This window comes from Solea solea, chromosome 13, assembly GCF_958295425.1.
Source record: "Solea solea chromosome 13, fSolSol10.1, whole genome shotgun sequence".
NCBI classification, from domain to species: Eukaryota; Metazoa; Chordata; class Actinopteri; order Pleuronectiformes; family Soleidae; genus Solea; species Solea solea.
The window spans coordinates 3,467,641-3,489,542 of record NC_081146.1 but is presented as its reverse complement, the minus strand read 5'-3'; the positions used below and the strand labels follow the sequence as shown (position 1 = coordinate 3,489,542).

General features: G+C 39.0%; 1 protein-coding gene across 3 annotated transcripts in view; it reads left to right on the top strand.

Annotated features, from left to right (window-relative positions):
• Positions 1–21,902, top strand: part of inpp5b (inositol polyphosphate-5-phosphatase B) — a 30,211-nt gene that overhangs the window by 4,183 nt on the left and 4,126 nt on the right. The window contains exons 1-11 of one of the 3 annotated variants that reach the window (XM_058647159.1): positions 359–697; positions 896–1,039; positions 8,484–8,574; positions 11,442–11,612; positions 14,560–14,661; positions 14,876–14,990; positions 15,807–15,923; positions 19,486–19,673; positions 20,450–20,561; positions 20,666–20,775; positions 21,585–21,720. In XM_058647159.1, the coding sequence (XP_058503142.1) occupies positions 634–697; positions 896–1,039; positions 8,484–8,574; positions 11,442–11,612; positions 14,560–14,661; positions 14,876–14,990; positions 15,807–15,923; positions 19,486–19,673; positions 20,450–20,561; positions 20,666–20,775; positions 21,585–21,720 (1,350 nt within the window). In that variant the 5' untranslated portion in view covers positions 359–633. Of the gene's footprint in view, positions 1–358; positions 698–895; positions 1,040–3,447; positions 3,539–8,483; positions 8,575–11,441; positions 11,613–14,559; positions 14,662–14,875; positions 14,991–15,806; positions 15,924–19,485; positions 19,674–20,449; positions 20,562–20,665; positions 20,776–21,584; positions 21,721–21,902 lie in introns of those variants that run through there. The other 2 variants (XM_058647158.1, XM_058647160.1) reach the window with 2 other exon arrangements.

Sequence of the window (21,902 nt, the reverse complement as noted above, 5' to 3'; positions counted from 1 at the left end):
GGTAGTTGATCTCTTAAGATTTCCTTTTCTCAAGAAGGTATTAGTCACTGATAACAGGTAAGTGTGACATGCACATTTGTCTTCACCATCTGTTCGGACAAAAACCTGTCCAGCCTGTCTTCATCTGTCTACGCTAGAGACTTGAGCTCAAAAATATCCAATTACATTTTATATTTAAATATTAGATCCATGTTAAAAAAAAGAAAAAGAAAAGTTTCTGTCAGACTCTGATCATGATTTGGCTCAGGACTTACACCAGTGGCTGACGGAGAAAAAGGGAGCGTCACATTTAGACATTCAGAGAGAAGGGGTGGAGTTTTGTTTGTGTATTCTTTTTTTTTTTTTTTTTCTTCAGCCAGCCTTTTCCCTAAAGGACAAGTTGACAACTTACTTGAAGGGACATGTCACTTTACTTTCAATTATTCTCCATTTTCTCCACTTGAACCATTGTTAAGGCGAGGTAATGGGCTGACAGACACTTGGATTTTTAGGGGATGTGTCACTTTTGCCACTGGCTTACTATTTTTCACAGTGGAATCTCCGTGTCAGCATGGAGGAAGTTGACACTTCTTTTTTTTCTTTTTTAAATGAATGAGCCACGGGAGCTTTTAACCTGTTGAGATATAACCAGGGATGGAAAGAGTACATGACCTGGCACTGGGTGCTGTTAAAAAGAAGAATATGAAAAATGGCAATGGTGAGCAGAATGAAGTGAGATTCCGCTTATGACTTTTCTTTTCTTTCTACATGTTGAGGTAGGTAGACAAGGAAGAAAAAACCCAAGTGTTAGAGCGTGAAAAAGGAAGTTTTTGCTTACAAATGCTTTGAAATGATCCTGCTTTATTCTTTGCTAACTGTCCTCTCTCTGTCTCTCTCTCTCTCTCTCCCTTTCCAGATGTTTGCAAGTTACCCACAAAGGCACCCCACTTTGAGTGGATCAACAAGTACCAAAAAGCCTCTAAAGGACAGGGAGTTGGCAAACAGGCGCTTGCACCCCTCAGCACAACACTGACTAAACTCAACCAGCACCTTAAAACAGGTTTGTTTTTTTGTTTGAAGAAAAAGGACGGTATTTGCATTCCATTATCGTTGTCCATTTATGCAGTCGGTGCAGTTCACAGGAAGAACAGGGGTGTTTTTGTCTTGAGCTCTATAACATTTTCTCCTTTTTTGGAAGAGAGCATCTCATAAATAAAAGGCAATATCAAACAGGGGCATCATAAAACTGGGCAGTTTTGTTAATTGATGTGCTGTAGCATTAAGTCATGACAGAGATTGTACTGATTATATTGAACCAGCAGGTATAACAGCAGGGTCACAGTCCTGCCAGAACTAAAGGAAACATAGTCATTTTACATATTGTATGTAAAATACATGTGTCTTTTACTGCTGTTAAGGGAAAGTGTCAGGCATTATCCATAGCACTTAAGGTGCTTACCTGGGGCAACATAAAATAGTGTAGAATATAACAATCTCAGGGAAAATTAACAAATGTATTAGACCACAGCTGCCCTAAATTAACAGCATGGGTAATTATCAAAATAATATTTTATGTTTCTGTAATGGTTAATACACCAGTATGTAGAAGCTTTTTAACCAAAATGATATTTTTAATGCTAAAATGTAATTATTGTTATTCATAAATGTTCACTGTTACTGTTTTACAAGTAAAGCACATTATTATTTCTTAACTAAGATGTCAAATTATAGTATAGTTTATATAGTTTATAGTTTTTACTTTCCTGAACAGAAAAAATGGTTTTAGTGGTGGAATGTTATGCTTGATTAATTTCTGACTCTCTGAGCGCCGGCTCAAGTGTGGGTATAAAAAGGTGAATTTGGTTTGTTATTTGCCAAATAAATAACAATCACATTTAGTTTTAAACAAGTTTTTCAAAGATTTCTTAAATACGGAACTTTTGGTTCAGAATAATGACTTGTTATAAATACATAACAGTCCCAGCCAACAGAGAGTTTTCAAATTGAAGCAACCTACTCAACATTAAAGCTTTTGGTGATTTTTGTTTTGTTGTTGATCTTATTCTGCCTCTGTTTGGTCTTCTCAAACAGAAACAATATAATAGTATGTGTACACTAAGTCCTTCATCTGAAAACAGGCTCCATCAAGACATATTACCAGACCTGTTTGAGGGATGGCTTGTGGGTATACAGCAGCAGTGCAGGGGTGGGCGTGGACAAGAAGCATATTATCCCATTTATCAAACTGCTGACCAACAGCATCATTTGCTTCTTACACTTTTCATGTGCACTCATTTATGGGTTATTTCAGCAGCTGATGTCACTGTACTAGCTCAGTGTTGCTGTTGCCTCTGTCTGTCTTCCTGTGTGCAATGCAGGAATGTCACCGGGTGACACAAGATCCAAACACTGCCACAATGTGCACTTAATTAATAATGGTTTTAGTATAAAAGACAATTGTTTATATTTAAAAGCTATGAACTTCATTTTTAGGTAATTGAATAAGAGGCTACCACATACCTCATAGGATAAGTGCTTTCCAAGGCTTATTGTTTGTTTATTGTAGTTCAACAGCTTAAGGCCATTTACTTGATGATTTTTACACATTATGTTGTTTCAGCCATGCTTTTAAAGACACATACTGTATGTCTTCTGTATGAGGACTTCCCAATGTGTGGGCCTCAGGCTGTGGTAGCATGAGTTTGTAAAGTTGTTTTTTTAAGCATGGATGTAAGAGGTACTGACTTTTGTATGAAAGTCACACAAAAGTCCTCACACCAAAGTCCACAGAGAAAATCTGCAATTTTACATCATGGCATATAAAAGTTGTTGATCCACTGCTACCTCTATCAGTCCCTTTAAATTTGTTATTTTTTGACTTAGGTGTTTGAAAACCCTCATTCAGATTTATCCATGTGTCAAAAACTTTCCAAACGAGGCAGCAGTACATCAGAAGCCCCTGTGTCTCCACAACCTAAAAAAAACATTGATTTTCTTTGTGTTTCCAGACACAAAAGCTGTCAAACAGTGAGATAAAGTGTCATAGACTCAAGCGGGCAATGTCAAGTTTTTCCCTGGATACATTACATTTAATGAATATAATATGAACATGAATAGATTGTAATAATAATAATAAGTTCACTGCTATTAAAACATTTACAGTACATGTAAACTATTTGATGTTTGGTCAACTTTGCCATATTTTTCTCAATGAGAAAACAAGTAAGTGGAATTTGTACAATTCCTTATGACAGTTATTATTTTCATAACCATATCATAAAATCATAACATTACGACTTTATTTTCGAATGCTAAAAAATATTATTTTTTCCAGTGTGGCCCTAATATTCCGTCGATTGACTCACAAATAAAGATAAAAAACTCTGACCGGACCAATATGGCGGCGACGTTGACGTATGTCTCCGCAGCAGCAGCAGACTGCAAACCCCGCCTCCTTAGACGGCGTCAGTAGGACGTCTCACACACACTGGACGTTAGTGTTGTGCACAGAATGCTTGGCAGCGGTGCAGAGAGATGTCTAAAGTGACTAGAGACTCTGGTATGAAAAATATTCTTACGTGTATTTTCATTGAAGGTGCTTGAATTTAAATGTGTTAAATGCGGCGTTCACTTTGACCCGTTTAACGAGCTAGCTGTTCGGCTTATTTGAGCTAGTAGTAGTACTAGTAGTTGTTTGTTATCACAGAGGCTAACTACTACTACTAAATACAGATTTGCTAAAGGGCCAGGTTTTGTTTCATGGTTTAATGGTTGTTATTAACTCTCTGGTTGTTGTGTTAATATTTCAATGTTGTCATATTATCTTTAATTTGAGCTCATGTTTATGCTAACGTTGTTCTGTAGTTAAATGAAGTTAGTAAGTAGTCGCTGTGTGACAGTAAAATGTCACACCCGTTGTGGTAGGTATTGGAGTAATGTGCTGTAATGACACACACTTGTATTATAAATTGAGAAACTACTACCTGTTTCCAAAGAGACACTCTCGCTTGTAGCTCATCCTCTTTTAGCTAGCCTAGCCTGTTATCTTCAAATCATTTCCTTGGAGAAGTTGGCTCAGAGAGGTGAATGTGCACATTGTCTGTTCTGTAGCTTGTCCTCCATTCACTGCCACTGTAACCCACACGTTCAGTTAAAACATGGGACAAATTGATCCACTTGTATTTTTAACATAATCCCACCCAAGTGATTTAAGGGCAATCATAAACGTACAGGTGGATTCCATGAAGGGAAGTTATGACATTGGACTTTGTGCAGAATATGAGTCTGCTTTACTCTGGAGGAGTGTTAGCCCTGCACATCTTGACATTTATGCTGACTATATATGATCAACTGCAGATAAAGAGGCATAAGTGTGGGAAATGATCAGTCGTTCTATATTCATGCAACTTCCTTTACTGGTGGTTGGAGGTTTGAGCTTGTGAGCTGGCTGTGTGTACTAAAGCAGTGTGCAGGAATGCTAAGCATGTGCATCAAGTCCTTGTCACACATATAGAACCTTAAAGGGGTCAGGGCTTCACTTAAAACAACAACAACAACACAGTGCCAGTATTGTTTTTGTTTTTAATTAAGTGAGTAGATAGTAATGATTAGTAAAGATTATTACTCCTTTTATAGTTTGCATACTTGAAGCACTTACTTACTTCTAGCTCTTGTTTGTACCCAAATGTTAAAATGCAGTTATTGTAAGTCGCTTTGGATAAAAGCGTCTGCTAAATGACATGTAATGTAAAGAATACAAGGGTATGAAGTGTAATTGGCAATGTGAAGTGGATAACACAATGCTATAATGAGTACTAACATTTTGTTATGTAACAGCTAAATGGTCTATTTAATTAACAAGTTCAACAGTAATATCACTGTGGACTTAACCAGCTTTTAGGTTCCGAAAGGGCTTTTTGTGATTAATACGTGATCGACTAATTAATCACCTAAACATAAACGCATCGCAATCAGGATTAAATGTGTCATAGAGGTGCAGTAGTTCTTCAGTAACTTCGAGTGACTAATGCTATTTATCCGTGAAATTATCACAAAGTAATATTCAGTCGTCAAAAGCTGCTGACTCTTACACTAAGATTGTGTGATAATATTAAAAATATATGTATTCTAATCAAGCTTCAATATTTGTTCTAATGCTTGTCGCACAAGTTCATTTGATTCTGTCTTGGTATTGTGCTTCTCTTTGTTGTCGATTACTGTTGCTGTGTATTTCTGTGAGAACTGCATTTTGGACTGTCTCATGATGTGTATCACTTCATAGTTATTGTGTACTAGTGTAAGATTAAAAATACATGAGAACAAACCCATCACTATTGGGTTATTTTTATGGTTTATGGTATGGCCTAAACCTGAAAAAATAACAACCTCTTGGTCTGTAATCTAATTTAGAAAACATGAGTCAATACAACAGATACATGTGGTTTTTATCTGTGTGCTCAAGGGAGTTTTCACTTTAACTTTAACATATTTGAAGTACACTCTCTAAAATCATTTCACAGCTTAGTGGAAGATTTGAGTCACACAGATAAAGGGCTGTGAACCTTTCTTGTTTCCTGCCATCACCACTGGTTCTAGATTAAAATGTGTATGACTTCTTACAGGAACTTTTTAAAATGTCGTTGTTAAACTCGTGCTGCCTTACCTTGTGCATCTCTTGTTTTTAGTAATACAGAAAGTAAAACAAACTGCGCAAGCATTTCTGTCATGTCGACCTTTTCTCAGAGTTGTGTACACAGGGGACCTCTGTTTTCTTGGTAAACTCGGAGTGAAGAAATAATTTCCTTTGTTGGCAAAAGATGCAGCTTGAATTAAGGTGCATACCAACTGTGGTAATAGTGATTTAAACAGTTGTATTTTTGTGATAATTCACTTAAATAATCATCATTGTTTTTTGTTTTTTTTCACTTCAGACATACAGTACTGTGCAAAAGCCTCAAGCCAACATTAGATCAGTTGTTTTCCCAATGCTATAATGACCTTACAGTGTAATTATTTCTGACTCACATCATACAGGAACAAAATATGTAGTTTTACCAACCAACCACCAAACTTTTACTGGGAAACATTTGGAATCCTCTCCACAAGTAATACATCAAAAATATGGAGTTCAATAGGCAGTGGGCAGCACTTTTCTGTCCCCAGGGGATTGGGTGCCTTACTCAGGGGCACCCCAGCCCTTGGCCGGCCCGAGATCTGAACTGGCAGCCCTCTGGTTACAAGCCCAAGCTCTTTCCTTGTGGTCATGTGCTGCCCTTTAAAGCGACTTGCAAGTCTGGTCAGTTTTCAATCTTTTATTCTATGGAGCTCCCCCTACAGTTTTGTTGTACATATTTTTCATGACACCAACATAAACATCCGTTCATCCATCACTTGTCTACTACTTTATCCTCACTGTCGTAAAAACTCACTGTGATGATCCCCCCTTTAATGCATGGCCATGTGCATTTGTTTTCAACCTGGCTGGCGATCACAAGCCGTGGAGCCATGTCCAGGCTGGTCGGCAACCACTTTGCATGCTTCTCGCTATTTGAAAATAGCCGGTCCGATGTTTACTTGCTCAGTTGGCGCTTTGCTCGGTCATTTCCTCTTCTTCGCATCCTCTGACAAAGGTTTTCTCTGCTTCATTTTCGCCAGCTTTGCCACTATAAATGTGTCGATGATCTTGTGTGTGTAGTGTCGTGAAGCAGTTTGTGTTTCTCACAAGACCCGAGATGTTACGGGACCTCCTGATTCTGAGGACTCCTGGTCAGCGGCCCTGGTCTTGCGAGGGTGGTTTTCAGACAGACAGTAGTAGAGATAGACCCCAATCTCCCAGCAACAAGCCATTTTAACCATCACAGTGACTCAGAAGCCGATCATTTAGGGTAAAAATCCTTCATAGTTTAGCTTTTACTGTTTCAAGTAGCCATGGTAAAGAAAATAGCAAAGAACTGCGGAATAGATCCCATAGGAATGAATGGAGCGTAAAATACATTCAGTCAGGCCTATTCACCAAATATTAAGAGTAGAAAGGGAGAAGAGGATGAACTGCGGACAGAAATTTTTTTTCCTGTTGAGGGCAGCATTGCACCTCTCAGTGTAAAGCCTGCCAGAAGGGATTAAAAGAACAAGAGTAGATTATAACTTTATTGTAAACTGATCAATCTGGGCTTGAATGCAAGGACTTGATTTCCTACGTCATCTCTGTGTCCAGTAAATTAATGTCAGTGTATCCAAGCCGTGCGTTTTTTTCTTGTTGTCGTTGTGGAATGCTGCATCCAATTTGTTTGAGCAAACATATGATGTAATACAGATAGCCTCTCTTTAGACTCTGTCGTAGTTCACCGTGTACTTAAATGGTAGTGTTGGTAAGGTGCACTCTTAATGTAGCCTCCTAAAACTTTGTAGAGTCAAATTTCCTGCTCAGAAAACCTGGCTTTTTCCTTTCAGAAGAGCAGCTGTGTTCTCTGCCAAGCTGCAGGAGACAGGGGTCATGCTGTCTCATACTTCACTCGCCTATTAAGGCCAGCTACTTAGGATGCACCAACTGTTACTACTGGAAAAGACAAAATCTGTTAGTTGACTAAGCCCTGACTTGCCGCTTATGATGTGGTGATGTGATGTGGACAAAAAGTTTTTCATGATTTAAAAAAAAAAAAAAAAATAGTTTATCTATAGTTTTTACAAATGTCAAAAGAAAAAGTAGGGTATTTTTGGTGCTGAGTGAAAGTTGAAACAAGTAAACTGAGTTTTAAACTTGTGGCTGACAATGACAAACTTTGCTGTGAAGTAAGAATGTATACATTCCAATTGTTTTGAATTGAAAAGGTCTAAATCAAATCAATATTTGGTGTAAATGTAGATTTTTTATGCATGTATTTGTGAAAGCATTCTTACTTTACAACACTTTTAACCAAAACTTTGCAGAGTACTGTATTTCACACACACACACACACACACACACACGAAGTCTTGCTGTACTCTAAAACCTTTCTTGTTTTCTTGTTATATGGAGCAAAGAAAGAAATACATAATATATTCACTGTCTAGAAGCTGAAAATAACTTGTTTTATTAAATGAATGGAGTGATTTGTGGCGATTAATTTAATAATCAATAAATATTTGATTAATAGTTGCGGCCCTTGACATTAATATTGAGTTTTTGATGAACTGCCATAGCAGGAAATTGTGTTGTGTCAATTACTGTTGTTTTATTTCCCAGACCTGCTGTGTTTGCTTGATTTTGTCTTTGGTCATAATTAATTTTATCTCCCCGGTGGTTTTTAAAAGGGCTGAGATCTTTCTCATGAGAGAAAGAAGACTTCATTTCAGTAGCTACTGACAAACACCGAGAAACTAATTTGTCTTTTAAATGCAGACAGGCAGTTTGCAGGGGTTGTGGTAAAAGGAACTGTGCCACAAAGCTGCCGTTTATCTTTAATGCTCTGTGTTGTGCTATTGTTAACAATTAATTCTAATAATCTACCTTTTTTTTTTTCAAACAGAGAAATCATCAGACAAAAAGGGAAGCTTAGAAGGGGAGAAAGGTTCCAACAGTGGAGTAAACAAGTCCAGAGTGTATTCCAACACAGACAGGTACGTTCGTCACATGGGAGATCTTAAAAAACACAATACATTTGTATTTTAATCTCTTAATACAAAGAGTCATAGCTTCTTAATATGTGCTGTGTGGTGTTTCCTTGTACACTTGCAAAGTTTCTGCTTATATTCAGCATTTACTCTCAAAGTGTAAACACATGCTGTGTGTTCTTTGGGCCTCATAAACAAACGTGGATTGCATTTGCTTCCACTTAAAATGTCATAAAAATGTGCTGAACCGGTTTTGCATTTTATTGTTTTTCTTCAAACCACTGTTTGCATTCATGCTTGCCCACTAGCGATCTTCCTCTTTCTGTCCTATTGACAGAGCAGTGCTGCATTTTTCCCGCAGTGACCCCACTCAAAACTAAGGTTTATTGCACCATTATTATGGATGGCACAATAATACCACTTTTACGTGTCTGATACCGATTTTACAGTATATACCGCTATCAGTCCGATACAGTCATTATAACTTTATAAGTCATATTAACAAGTCTGCATAGTGGATAATGCAATATATAGATTTTTTGTATTGTATGGTTTAACGGTTTAATCTCAAGAGCAGAGAGGACCGCCTCTCTGTCGTTCTGGCTCCTGATTGGCTCAGGTGTTGTTGAATCCTAGAAAAAGATTCTCCCAGAATTACTTGCAAACACCTTAGACTGAGAGACCCATGTCCAAAAACTCTAGTCTAAGTAAAGCCAGGGTTATTCTTCATCACTTGACGCTTTTGATAGTTGATACTTCACAAAGCATAAAGAAGTTACATACGCCACACAACAATCAGCTGTTTTTAAAAAGAGAGAAGACATACTCTATATAAAACATTGCATTGATGTCATTGAAAGACGATGACTGAATGAGTCTGTTACCTTTTGACAGAAACATGGATTTAGAAATATTTTGGCTACTGCTACACACTAGTCTTTTCATTTTTATATACTTTATTGCAAAAATGTTACATCTTATATCTTTAAGGAGTCACACAGCATTTAAATTTTATGCTGCGTCAACTCAAAGCACTTTGAGTTGCCCTGTGTATGAGTAGTGCTATACAAATAAACTCCAGCTGGCTCTTGTATCATCTTGATGAGTTTAGCCTTCTTTGCATCTGTTTTCCACTCCTTTGCTTTAATAACAGATGGATTTGATGAAGTTGTTGATATAATTGTGGGGTGCAGGAAACTGAGGTGGTCAGTTTGTTGTTTGAAACAATTAAGAGAGCGATAGGGAGAACATGTTTTGGTCTGGCAGTTGACAATCGATCACAAAAATTCACTGCTGACATGAGAGGAAAGTGTTTTCTGTCTCACCGGATGTGTGTGCAGTGTGTTACATAGTGAGCGTGTCTTCTGCAAACCTGCTCCTATATTTTGCATCCTCATCAAATACAAATATGATGTGTATCTAATGCAGCAGCCTCTACAATTGCACCCTTAACTACAACGCTTAAAGGTTGCAAATGTTGAAAATGCAGTTAAGTTGAGCGCTGAAGTAAATATCCTGAAGGCTTACTTTCAGCAGAGTGTATTCAAAGGTATGACACATTTTTTTTTAAGTATTAAAACAGACAGGTGCTTCTTTGAGTATCAATTTTATAACCGCCACTGTCTACGTGCCTGGCAGCGCCCAGTGAGCAGTGTTTACTTTATTTAAAGTTGCTGAAACCTAAAATGCTAATCTGTTCATCTCATTTGTTTAATCCAAAAACTGCTGCTGTTCTTAAAAGTGAGTGCCTACTGCTTATGCTCTATATTCTAAGTTGGTGTTTAGTTGCAGTATATTCCTGGAAGATTACAGGTCATAGGCATATTGCATTACCCCCCCCCCCCCCCCTTCCCCCCCATTAGTCTCCCACCTTATGATAACTAAGAAACAGAGCCTCACTCCACTGATTGAATTGTTGTTGTCCATGTAGAAATCAACTGTAAAACTGGATAAAACAGCCACAATGTTGTCATGATAGTGACAGTGAGTCTATAAAGTGTGTATATATATATATATATATATATATATATATATATATATATATGTGTATGTATATGTATGTGTGTATATACGTATATATATATATACATATATATATGTATGTGTGTGTGTATATATATATATATATATATATATATATATATATATATATATATAAAAAAAAAAGAGTTAACTATTGTTTTAATGTCTTAATTGGCAGAAAACCACACACTTGTTAAACAGTGAAACATATCATACGTCCTAGGTCAAAAGAAGTCACAGCTATTATGTGTTCTATCTTATCCCTCCTGCTGCCTTTGTGGGTCATTCGGACTTTGTTTTTTGGGTTGTTGTTTTTTAGAGCTGATATTGATAACTGATATTTGGAACCAATATGCATTAACAGTAAAACTTAAACTGTATTTCCAAATTTAGAATTTTACAAACCCCAACACAAAACTTTGTTTAAATGTCTTCAATGTCTATCAATACCTTTTACATGAGATCTAAATAAATAAAATAATCACCATAAGCAAATTGCAATTGTTGTAATTTATTTTTTATTCTGCTTTCTTCTATGGCAATTTAAAAATACATTTACATGTTAGAAACAATCTTCATTCTTGCATTTGAGTACAGAGGTTCATATTTTGATGGCGTCTCCTTCGGTAATGCTCCAACTCGATAACAGTAAGTAGTGAACTGAAGCTTGACTTTCAAAGAAATGATATCGCTATTCTAATCCCAACATTTTCCAGGAAAAAACACACAATTATTATCTTTCACCCAAATCTTTCAACCCTAGTTCAACTATATGTGACTGAATGATTTTGTTTCTGTCTTTCTCTTCAGGCACGCTGACATCTGTGTCTTTCTTCTCTCCCTGAGTACAGTCAGGCCATCTCCAGTCGAGAGATCCGGGATGACCTGGTGCACTCGTCCAGCCACACCCCGTCCAACAAAGCTCAGATACTGACCATGCCTCAGTTCAACCTGCGTGACAACCTCATCAAGTGTGAGCTGCTGAAGAATGAAGACATTTACACTTACCTGGAGGACTTCAGGTGTGTAAATCTTAACCATCGACTCATTTGAAATTCAAATATTTGAAATTCAAATGGTACCAGAACATGGAGAGGGTTCTACATTTTGACTTCTGGCATTGATAGGGTGCAGGAATTAAAGGATTGTTGAAAATGGAATGGATCAGCCAATCTGTTCTTTCATTTATGTTCAATAATCAGAGTAATAATGACTCAAAAACAGGGTGAGTCCGGGTGAACAGAAACAGATGTTTATACTTTGCTGCACTCAGTCTCAGTGTCCCTTTAATTTCCTCATGCTATAAATAAGGGCAGTTTATGTAATCCATTTTATGAATTAGTTGGAATTAATGGTTCAGGATGATTTGTTTTTAATGAAAATCTATTTATCTTCCCCTTCTCCTGCTGCTCCCCCTGGGCTTCCGTAGTTCGTATTGGTGCAGCACTGCAACATTTTCTCAGAGAGATTAACAAGATGCCAGTGAAGAATTATTCTAAAAAAATAAAAGTAAAAAGCTCAGGCTCCTCAGTAGCATGGGACTGGTTCAGTTTCACAGTGTCATTTTATATAGGGCTAAAACAATGACTTAATTCATTGATTATTAATCGATTACTAAATAAATTGTCAGCTATTTTGATAATTGGTTTCAGGGTTTTTTTCTTCACAAAGAAATCATTAAAACATCATTTGGTTTGTGGACAAAGCAAGACTCTGAGAACATCATCACGTCTGACATTTTATGGACCAAACAAGTTCTTAAAAATAATCGACAGATTAATTGATTATGAAAATAATCGTTGGCTATAAAATTTAGTGACATTTATTGGTGAAGTTGCATGCTGAACTAAAGTATACCTTGAATATAGCACAAAATGGCAGCCTCTGTAGAGCTGCTTAAAAGCTCCATAAAGGCTCATGGAAAACAACATTATGCACCGTCAGGTGATTGTAAATTGTGAAAAAACACATTTCTGCCATATGAAATTAATTTGACCTACATTTTAATCCTCAGCCCTTTAAAAAACCACATATTGGTAGGAAAATCAGACTAATTTTAAGCCCCATATCAATGCATTGTGGACAATAATAGCCTATACTGTACATAATAACCCATTTCTTCATCCCTCATTAATATTCCAAATCTTAACATGTTAAGATGTTTTTTCTCATGTTCATTTATATAATGTAATGCAGTTGTGTTGAGCTGTGCTCTGCTGACTCGTTAATAGTTTAAACTTTATTGTGAGGAAAGTGTGTACTCAACAACAGTGTGATCACACAGTGTAGCGATGAGTAATGTTTGAATCCTAGAAGTGTTATGAAAGGATACTGAGTCAGCGTCTGTGCATTGGTATTTCTGAGGACTTAGTGGTTTATCAAACTGAACACCATTGTCTCTGCTGTTGTGTAGAAAAGCACCGACCTACTCATCACCTTATATCTAATTAATTGTGGGTATTTATGTTGCTGTTGCTCTTGTCCAGTCGAGCACCTGTTTAGTTGTTGCCTACGCTGCCTCCTGTTGGTAGATTTGCAGCGTAGTATCAGCACCTCAGTGAAAAGTGTCGGTAGTCTCTGCTTTCATCTCATATTCCAGGGCCGAGTGAGAATATACTGAATATCCATGCTGATGTGCATATTTAGAAAACAAGCTTTGGAAAGCAGCAGTCCAATAATTGTTTATAAAGGTGGCTTCAGCAACTTTCTGTGGCCATGAGTGCAGTGTGATGGTGGTCAGCACAAAATATAGAACTCTATAGTGCTTTTCTGTTGGGAGTGCATGAGCAGAGCATGAGCTGCCGTTGCTGAAGGTCAAGCGAGGAGGCCTTTTGAAAGGAAGGAAGTTTGTTTTTCAGTCTGGACCTGCAGAATAGATTTCAGTGGGGATTGTATGTTGGGCGTTTTCAGCATTCCTCTTAACTGAAGTACCTTTACATTAGTACTTCTATTTTAAGTTGCATTGTAATTCTCTGATGAATGATCGTGAATACGTACAAAAAAACATTACTGGAATCTGTATCTAGAGTTAAAATACCTTAATTGGAAGTTTTACAAAAGAACATGTAATCACAGTGGTAAATATTGTTAATAAATAGACGTGGAGAAGTGGCTGATGGCTGCAGCAGACAGTCTCTCACTCTGTTTTGTTTCAGCAGGACAGCATTGCCTTATAGTTACACGTACTGTATGTCAGCCAGTAACTTTATTCTCAGTGTTTTCCAGTAGATACACAAAGCAGAGTGTTAATGAAGTTTAAATTTAGGATTTTCCTTCTAAATCAGCCTAATCGAGGCACATGGAAGCAATTGATAGCTACAGTATGTCCGTTAGGACAACGTGGCTCTGTTTCATTGACACTGTTGTTTCTTTTCCTGGTGTCCACAAACATATGCTGTTCTGTTTATATCCTTTAAAGATGATGGAAACACCTCATAATTTCCTCCGTCAAGGAGGTTGTTTTCAGCCACATTTGTCTGTCTGACTGTGAACAGCATAACTCATAAAATAAATGATGGGTTTAAATGAAATCCTCTATCCTCCAAGCTAAGTGGCCTTGACCTGTAATTTAATTATGGATCATTATATACTTTGTTTTCAAAGATAAAATCTGTTCTATTTAGATCCATAGGCCTCTTTATCGTAATTTAATCTAATCATGAGGTACCTAGAGATTGGGGCTGTTCAGTGGTCAGCAGATGACTGTTTTGTTATCTGTTATCCCTTTATACTGTTTGCTACTTTGAGTTGTAATTTAAGTGAATAGTAGGAGCAGTTGTCCTAATGTTCTGTACAAATAACTACATTTGAAGAGAGGGATTCATTCTGGAAGGCATCAGTTGAATATATACATCGGGGCTTAGATTGTCTGACTATTTTAATCTCCCCTGATGTGAACTGGATTTCACAGAAAAGACTTTTGCTTTTCAGCTGAGGTAACTCTGTATTCCTCTCCTCATTCTGCCTCAGCTTTTTCCTCGGCACGTACAATGTGAATGGTCAGGTGCCAAAGGAAAGCCTCAGACCTTGGCTGAGCTGTACTCCCGACCCCCCCGACATGTACTGCGTGGGGTAAGTCATATTCTGCCCCAGCTCTCCTCTTAATCCCACTACACAGACAGTTAGACTGTACTGTATAGTCTTTAAACAGGTCCACTAATCCTGCTTACATTTCTACTTTGTTGCTAAAGACTGAAGAAGTTAAGTAAAAAAAACACACACACAAAAGCTGTAGTTAAACTGGGAATCAAACTCAAGTTGTTGTTTTTTTAACCGTCTTGCATAGTTTCCAGGAGCTTGATCTCAGCAAAGAGGCTTTCTTCTTTAATGACACCCCCAAAGAGCTGGAGTGGACCAAGGCAGTGTCCCAGGCCTTGCATCCGGATGCCAAGTATGCCTTAGTAAGAAACTTCTTAAATCTTTTATATAAGTTTTAAATGTCAGTCTTCTGTATTCTGTCTCAATTTTGTTAAAACATTTTTAACAAAGGAATGAACAAATGCTCCACTGTTGCACTAAGATAATTGATTATAACATGAAAACTTATCAAAAACATTGTATGTTACACATAACATTTAAGCTACTTTCGGTTCTTTCTCTTCCCCCTGTTCACTTTCATCTGTTTCCTTTTTCCTGCCAGTGCTGACACTATCTTATTAGATTCCCTTTTTTGCTGCTTGGCTGCTTTTTGTGTGTCAGCATAGAGCTTACAGGATGTCTGTAAGTCACAAAGCTCCGATAATAGCACGTCATTTCTTCATCAAGTGTCAGTGCTCTCACTAAATCACACTTGGCTGCTCTACAGCTGATACTATATAGCTCAGCAATGTGATAAACTAATGTTTTCACATAAATATCTGGATATTTGTTCTTATAGGACTGACAAGCCTGAGAGGCTTCTCATTTTGCTTCCTCTTTTGCAAAAACTGCTAAATATTCTGTGGTGTACTCTTCTGCCTCTGTTTTCTGTGACATTAGACAGTGGGTGAGAATAAATGATTCTAACTCTGTCCTTTTTTGTTGTTTTAACACGTTGCAGGTGGAAAGTCCTGATAGAAATATCAACAACTGCATTAAAGCATCACTGAGCCTGTATAATATCGTGCCATGCTCACTGACTTATTAATAAAAACTGACATGTTACTCCACTTTGTGTGTATCTTCCCCCTGACTGTTCAACCTGATGTCTTTGTTTGTTTATTTGTCCTCTGATGCAGGTGAAGCTGGTGCGTCTAGTGGGCATCATGCTGTTATTTTACGTGAAGAAGGAGCACGCAGAGTTCATATCTGACGTGGAGGCTGAGAATGTGGGCACTGGCATCATGGGAAGGATGGTAAGGCTGGTTTTAAAATTATGTCTTTTTTTGCCATTGTGTAAAATTGAGTCGGCAAAGTTCACAAAATGACACAAACTTCAGTTTCCACTCGACGTAAAGCTGCAATCAAAGTCTAAGAAATCATCCACTATACAACAGGTGCAGATTTCATTACCTGTGACCTTTCTGTGAAGAAGCTAAAATCATTTTTTCTTGGGTCCTCACTGGCAGCCATATTCTGTCATGTATTAGCTCGAGAGATTATAGCTCGAGGTATGGAAGTGTCTCGGAGAGGAGGGAGGTATGGAAGTGTCTAGGAGCGGAGTATTCAACTATTCAACAGGATCTTAGAGAGTGAAGTGCCTGAAGAATGGAGAAGAAGTGTGATGGTGCCCATTTTTAAGAATAAGGGAGTTGTTCAGAATTGCAGTAACTATAGAGGAATAAAGTTGATGAGCCATACAATGAAGTTATGGGAAAGAGTAGTGGAAACTAGACAGAGAGCAGAAGTCAGCATTTGTGAGCAACAGTATGGTTTCATGCCTAGAAAGAGTACTACAGATGCAGTATTTGCTTTAAGAATGCTGGTAGAGAAATACAGAGAAGGTCAGAGGGAGTTGCATTGTGCCTTTGTAGATCTGGAAAAAGCCTATGACAGGGTGCCGAGAGAGGAACTATGGTACTGTATGAGGAAGTCTGGAGTGGCAGAGAAGTATGTTGACTGGTACAGGACATGTATGCCACCTGTGAGACAGCGGTGAGGTGTGCTGTAGGTGTGACAGAGAAGTTCAAGGTGGAGGAGGGACTACATCAGGGTTCGGCTCTGAGTCTCTTCTTGTTTGCGGTGGTGATGGACAGCAGATGAGGTTAGACAGGAATCTCCATGGACTATGATGTTTGCAGATGACATTGTGATCTGTGGTGAGAGCAGAGACCAGGTGGAGGAAAAGCTTGAGAGGTGGAGATATGCTCTAGAAAGGAGAGGAATGAAGGTTAGTCTCAGCAAGAAAGAATATATGTGTGTGAATGAGAGGAACCCAAGTGGAACCATGAGGCTACAGGGAGTGGAGATAAAGAAGGTGGAGGATTTGAAGTATTTAGGGTCAACAGTCCAGAGCAGTGGAGATTGTGGAAAAGAGGTGAAGAAACATGTCCAAGATGTTGAGGTTCTCTTTGGGAGTGACGAAGATGGATAGGATCAGGAATGAGTCAATCAGAGGAACAGCACATGTTAGATGTTTTGGAGATAAGGTCAGAGAGGCCAGAATGAGATGGTATGGTCATGTACAGAGGAGGGATAGTGAGTATATTGGTAGAAGGATGCTGGGGTTGGAACTGCCAGGCAGGATGTCTAGAGGAAGACCAAAGAGAAGGTTTATGGATGTAGTGAAAGAGGACATGAAGTTAGTTGGTGTGAGAGAGGGGGATACACAGAACAGGGTTAGATGGAGGAGGTTGATTCGCTGTGGCGACCCCTGAAGGGAGCAGCCGAAAGGTAAAGAAGAAGAAGAAGATTAGCTCGAGAGATTATTAGAGCTCTGCTTTGTCTGAAGCTGCCAATTTCACATTTGAAAGCCACACCCTATGTCCCTGTTTCAACCTACATTCAGTCAAATGTAACGATGAACATTTCAGGTGTAAGAACAACAGGAAATCAGTGTAACAGAAAGTGTGAACCGGTGCTGCTGTTCCAACTCTTTCTTATTTGCACAGTTTACTTTAAGCGTTCATCTATTAAGCTCCTGCAACTGAATTCCTAATGCACTGTTGCAGAATAGGTTATTTTCGTCTTGTCTGCAGATATGCTTACTTAGCAGCCTCTGCAGTGTACAGCAGATGGCTGGCTGGTGATCAGTAGGGACTCCATCCTTTCCTGCAGTAATGGGACACTGGCTTTACAGTATGTTCTGCACCAAGAAACAACTGAAACATGCCAAGTCTCAAAGTCTTAAAGGGGACATATTACGCAAAATCAACTTTTTAACCATTTTAATACTTATATTTGGGACTCTGGGGGCCCTACCAGTCACCAAAGTGTGGAAAAAGAATACTCCGTCATGTTTTCGTGGTTCCCCTTAGTGTAAGTATAGGCGATAAAACACTCGATGTTGAATTCCCTGCGTTTATGACGTCAGAATGCGCATTTCACCGCAAATGTTACCGCCCCACCAGTAAGTTTACTTCGAGAGCTCCACCTTAGCTCCACCTTGTCCCTGCGAGAGTGCAGGCGAGGGAGGAAGAGCGGTATTATGTCAACGCGGAGGGACAAGTGTGCTGTTCGTGGCTGCACAGTGGAGCACAGTGTTTTACACAAACTTCCACAGAGGATTTGATATATGAAGCTAATGTGCCGGATAAAGTCAGCAAACGTGTGTTCGTGTGTTCGCACTAGACAGCGGTCGCCGTATTTAGTCAGGGGACGTATTTCACCGACGTACAAACACACACACGTTGTTAAGAAAAGGTCACATAGAGCTCATAACTAACCATTCTGACACGTCCTAATTAAAAATATTTGTTCAGTACGTCCTCCATGACCGGAGCACAGACTCAGTCTGATACAATCACATATACAGCGGCGAGTGGCAGTTTATGCCGCTTGCCACTGGCGATCAGCGGTGCTGCACTCTCTGTGCAGAGGTGCTGCACTCTCTGTGAAAATCAGCTGATCGCCACCGCTGATCACCAGCGGCGAGCCCCCTAAACGGCCGCTGTATGCGACTGATCGCCAGCTCCGGTGCAGACCGGTGACTATGCTCCGGAGACCTCGCCACCGCGGCACCGCTGATCGCCACCGTGGCACCGCTGATCGCCAGCGGCGAGCGGCGAGCTGCCTAAACGCATACAGCGGCCGTTTAGGCGGCTCGCCGCTGGCGATCAGCGGTGCCACGGTGGCGATCAGCGGTGCCGCGGTGGCGAGGTCTCCGGAGCATAGTCACCGGTCTGATACAGTAACATACAGCGCCAGCTTATGCAGCTCGCCGCGCGCCGCTGGCGATCAGTGGTGCTGTTCCTAAGTGTTTTTAACTGATTAACAGTTCGGCACTGTTCGGCTCGATCCTTATGTAGAACGTCTCTTCCTGTGACGGCACTCTGGCTGTTTTCTGCGCACACTGCCATGTTGATATTGTCAGAGAACGCGTGGAGGGAGGGGGAGACAAATAGAGCTGTAAAGCGCTGTAACGAGGACAAATCAGAGACCCCCTGGAAGAAGTGGGTGTGTGTTTGCCTGTGTCTCATTTGCATGTAAAGGGACCATGCACGAAAACCGAGCGTTCTGAAAGGGGCGGGCTTAGCAGGGTTATTGAACTGCTATGATGCTTCATCCTTATGGTATTTTGACCAAGGCATGTCACTGACATGTTCATTAGGACACCAGGGAACTATTTTAATGGGGGAAATAGGGTATAATATGTCCCCTTTAACATAAAACTGTATTACTGTCAGCCAAGAGAGCATTTACAACTGCTTGTGACCTAAATGAGCTTTTTTCTTTTCTTTTTGTCAGTACTTAGTTATTTAACTTGAATTCATCGAAGTTGATTTATTTGCTTTCTTTTAATCTCTCACCGATTCAAAGGGAAACAAAGGAGCCGTGTCAATCCGTTTCCTCTTCCACAACTCCAGCATCTGCGTGGTCAACTCTCACCTCGCTGCCCACATCGAGGAATACGAGAGACGCAATCAAGACTACAAGGATATTTGCAGTCGTCTGCAGTTTCGGCAGCTCGATCCTACCCTGCCCCCACGTACAATCATGAAGCACAAGTAGGAACCTTTAATGTAGTAAAGAATTACATTTCATTGTTACTTGATTACTTTGCTTGTTGTTTGGTCCAGATAATGTCAGAAAATGGTGAAAAACATCTATTAGTGTTTTGCAAGCCTCAAAGTGAGGACTTCCTCAAAGGTCTTGTTTTGTCCACAAACCAAAAATGTTCACTGTTTTTGTGGTTGTACAGTTTAAAATTGAGGGATGCCTAAAAAAAGGCCCATCATAGAAAATCGATGCCTGCTAAAGTTTACGATATCTTAAGAATATGTTCCTTACTTAATCTGGCCGTTAGACAATCTTGTACAGCCAGAGAACTGAAATGTGTAAACTGCTCACTCTCTCACACTGAAGTCCACAGACAAAATCAGTATTTTTAGCACAGCGACAGGGAGCTGCTGGTCTACTGCTGCCTCATTTGGTAAGTTTGTTTCACTTCACTAAATCCAAATGAAGGATTTCAAACACTGAAAGCAAAAAAACGCACTTGAACATACTGACGGAGGCAGCAGTGGATCAACAACTCTGTCCCTTGATGTAAAATCACCAGTTTTCTCTATGGACTGGTTTACAGAGCAACATAAGCTTCACTTTCCAGGCAGAAAAGGCTTTCAAAGTTAGTCATTTATAAATAAATTATCATTGCATGTAAAAAAAAAAAAGAAGCCCTTATTAATTCAATGTATTTCATATTTAGGAGAAGTGGGTAATGTTCATATATTCTGTATATTTCAAATTCTCACTTTTCTTGTTTTCTGCTCTGTTTCGTCAGTGTGGTTTTATGGATTGGAGACCTCAACTACAGAATCACTGACCTTGAAGTTTCCAATGTGAAGGAGCTAATAGGCAAGAAGGACTTTGAAACGTTGCACAATTATGATCAGGTAGTGTCGGGGAATGTTCTTGGGCTCTTTTCACTATTTAAATAGCCTGGATTCACCGTTGGTGTTTATGAGTGCTGACGCTTGGGGCTGCATTTTGTCTTCAGCTCAAGAGGCAGATCGATGAGGAGGCTGTGTTTGTTGGTTTTGTGGAGGGCGACATTGATTTCCAGCCCACCTACAAATACGACACCGGCACTGACAAGTGGGATACAAGGTAATCTCATACAAGACCACTTAGTTTATAGAAGCCGTGTACTAATCTGAAAGAAAAAGTAGCTAAACACATTAAGAATGTTAACTAAAAATGTCATCATTAAATATGACTCACAGCTAGTGTTGTGTTTCTGCCTTATGTGTTCCCCTGTAGCTTATGGTCATGTACATGTACACTGTGGAACAGATGTAATGTTTGCTTTTAATGCATAAAATGATACGTGTAGTTGAATGGGGACTGGCACATACTCTGCGCTGGCATAGCTTGAAGAGTAAACATGGCTGCCAGCAAGAAAGACAGATTTTAGCCCCTTAATGCAAGAATTTAAGCACACATTTGCTGCTTTATTCCGCCTTTAGACGGATTCTTCTGACTTTAAGGTGAAGTTTGTAAATCACTCACTGTCCCACACCGTGGTTCATTGAGAATATCAGCCTTTTTATCTTGTGTGGACAAAGGAGCTGCTGGTCTACTGCTACTATTTTTGGTCATTTTGTTTCACTGCGTAAATCTGATTTGAAGGATTTCAAACACAGAAATCACAAAATAATACATTTGATCTTACTGGTGGAGGCAGTAAGTCGCTGATATTCTCAATGGACTTTGGCCCAGGAATTGATTGGTGTACAGAGGGACACAAACTTAATTTTCCAGTCAGAAAAGGTACATAGCTGTTTCAGGTGCACGGAGGGGTCACAGCACAGTCATCACTGTGTGTCACAACACTGTGTAGTGTCAAAGCTGAAACTATCACAAATATGTCACAAACATACTGTCACAAACATATCTCTTTTTACTTCTGCATTTAGTGAAAAATGCCGTGTGCCTGCTTGGTGTGACCGCATCCTGTGGCGAGGGAAGAACATCAAGCAACAACATTACCAGAGTCACATGGCTCTCAAGACCAGTGACCATAAACCAGTCAGCTCTCTGCTCGTCATTGGGGTAAATGAGTCAGTATTTTAACTGAGATATATATATATATATATATGTATATACATATGTGTATATATATATATATATATATATATATATACATATGTATGTATATATATATATATATATATATATATATATATATATATACAGTACATATGTATATATATATATATATATATATATATATA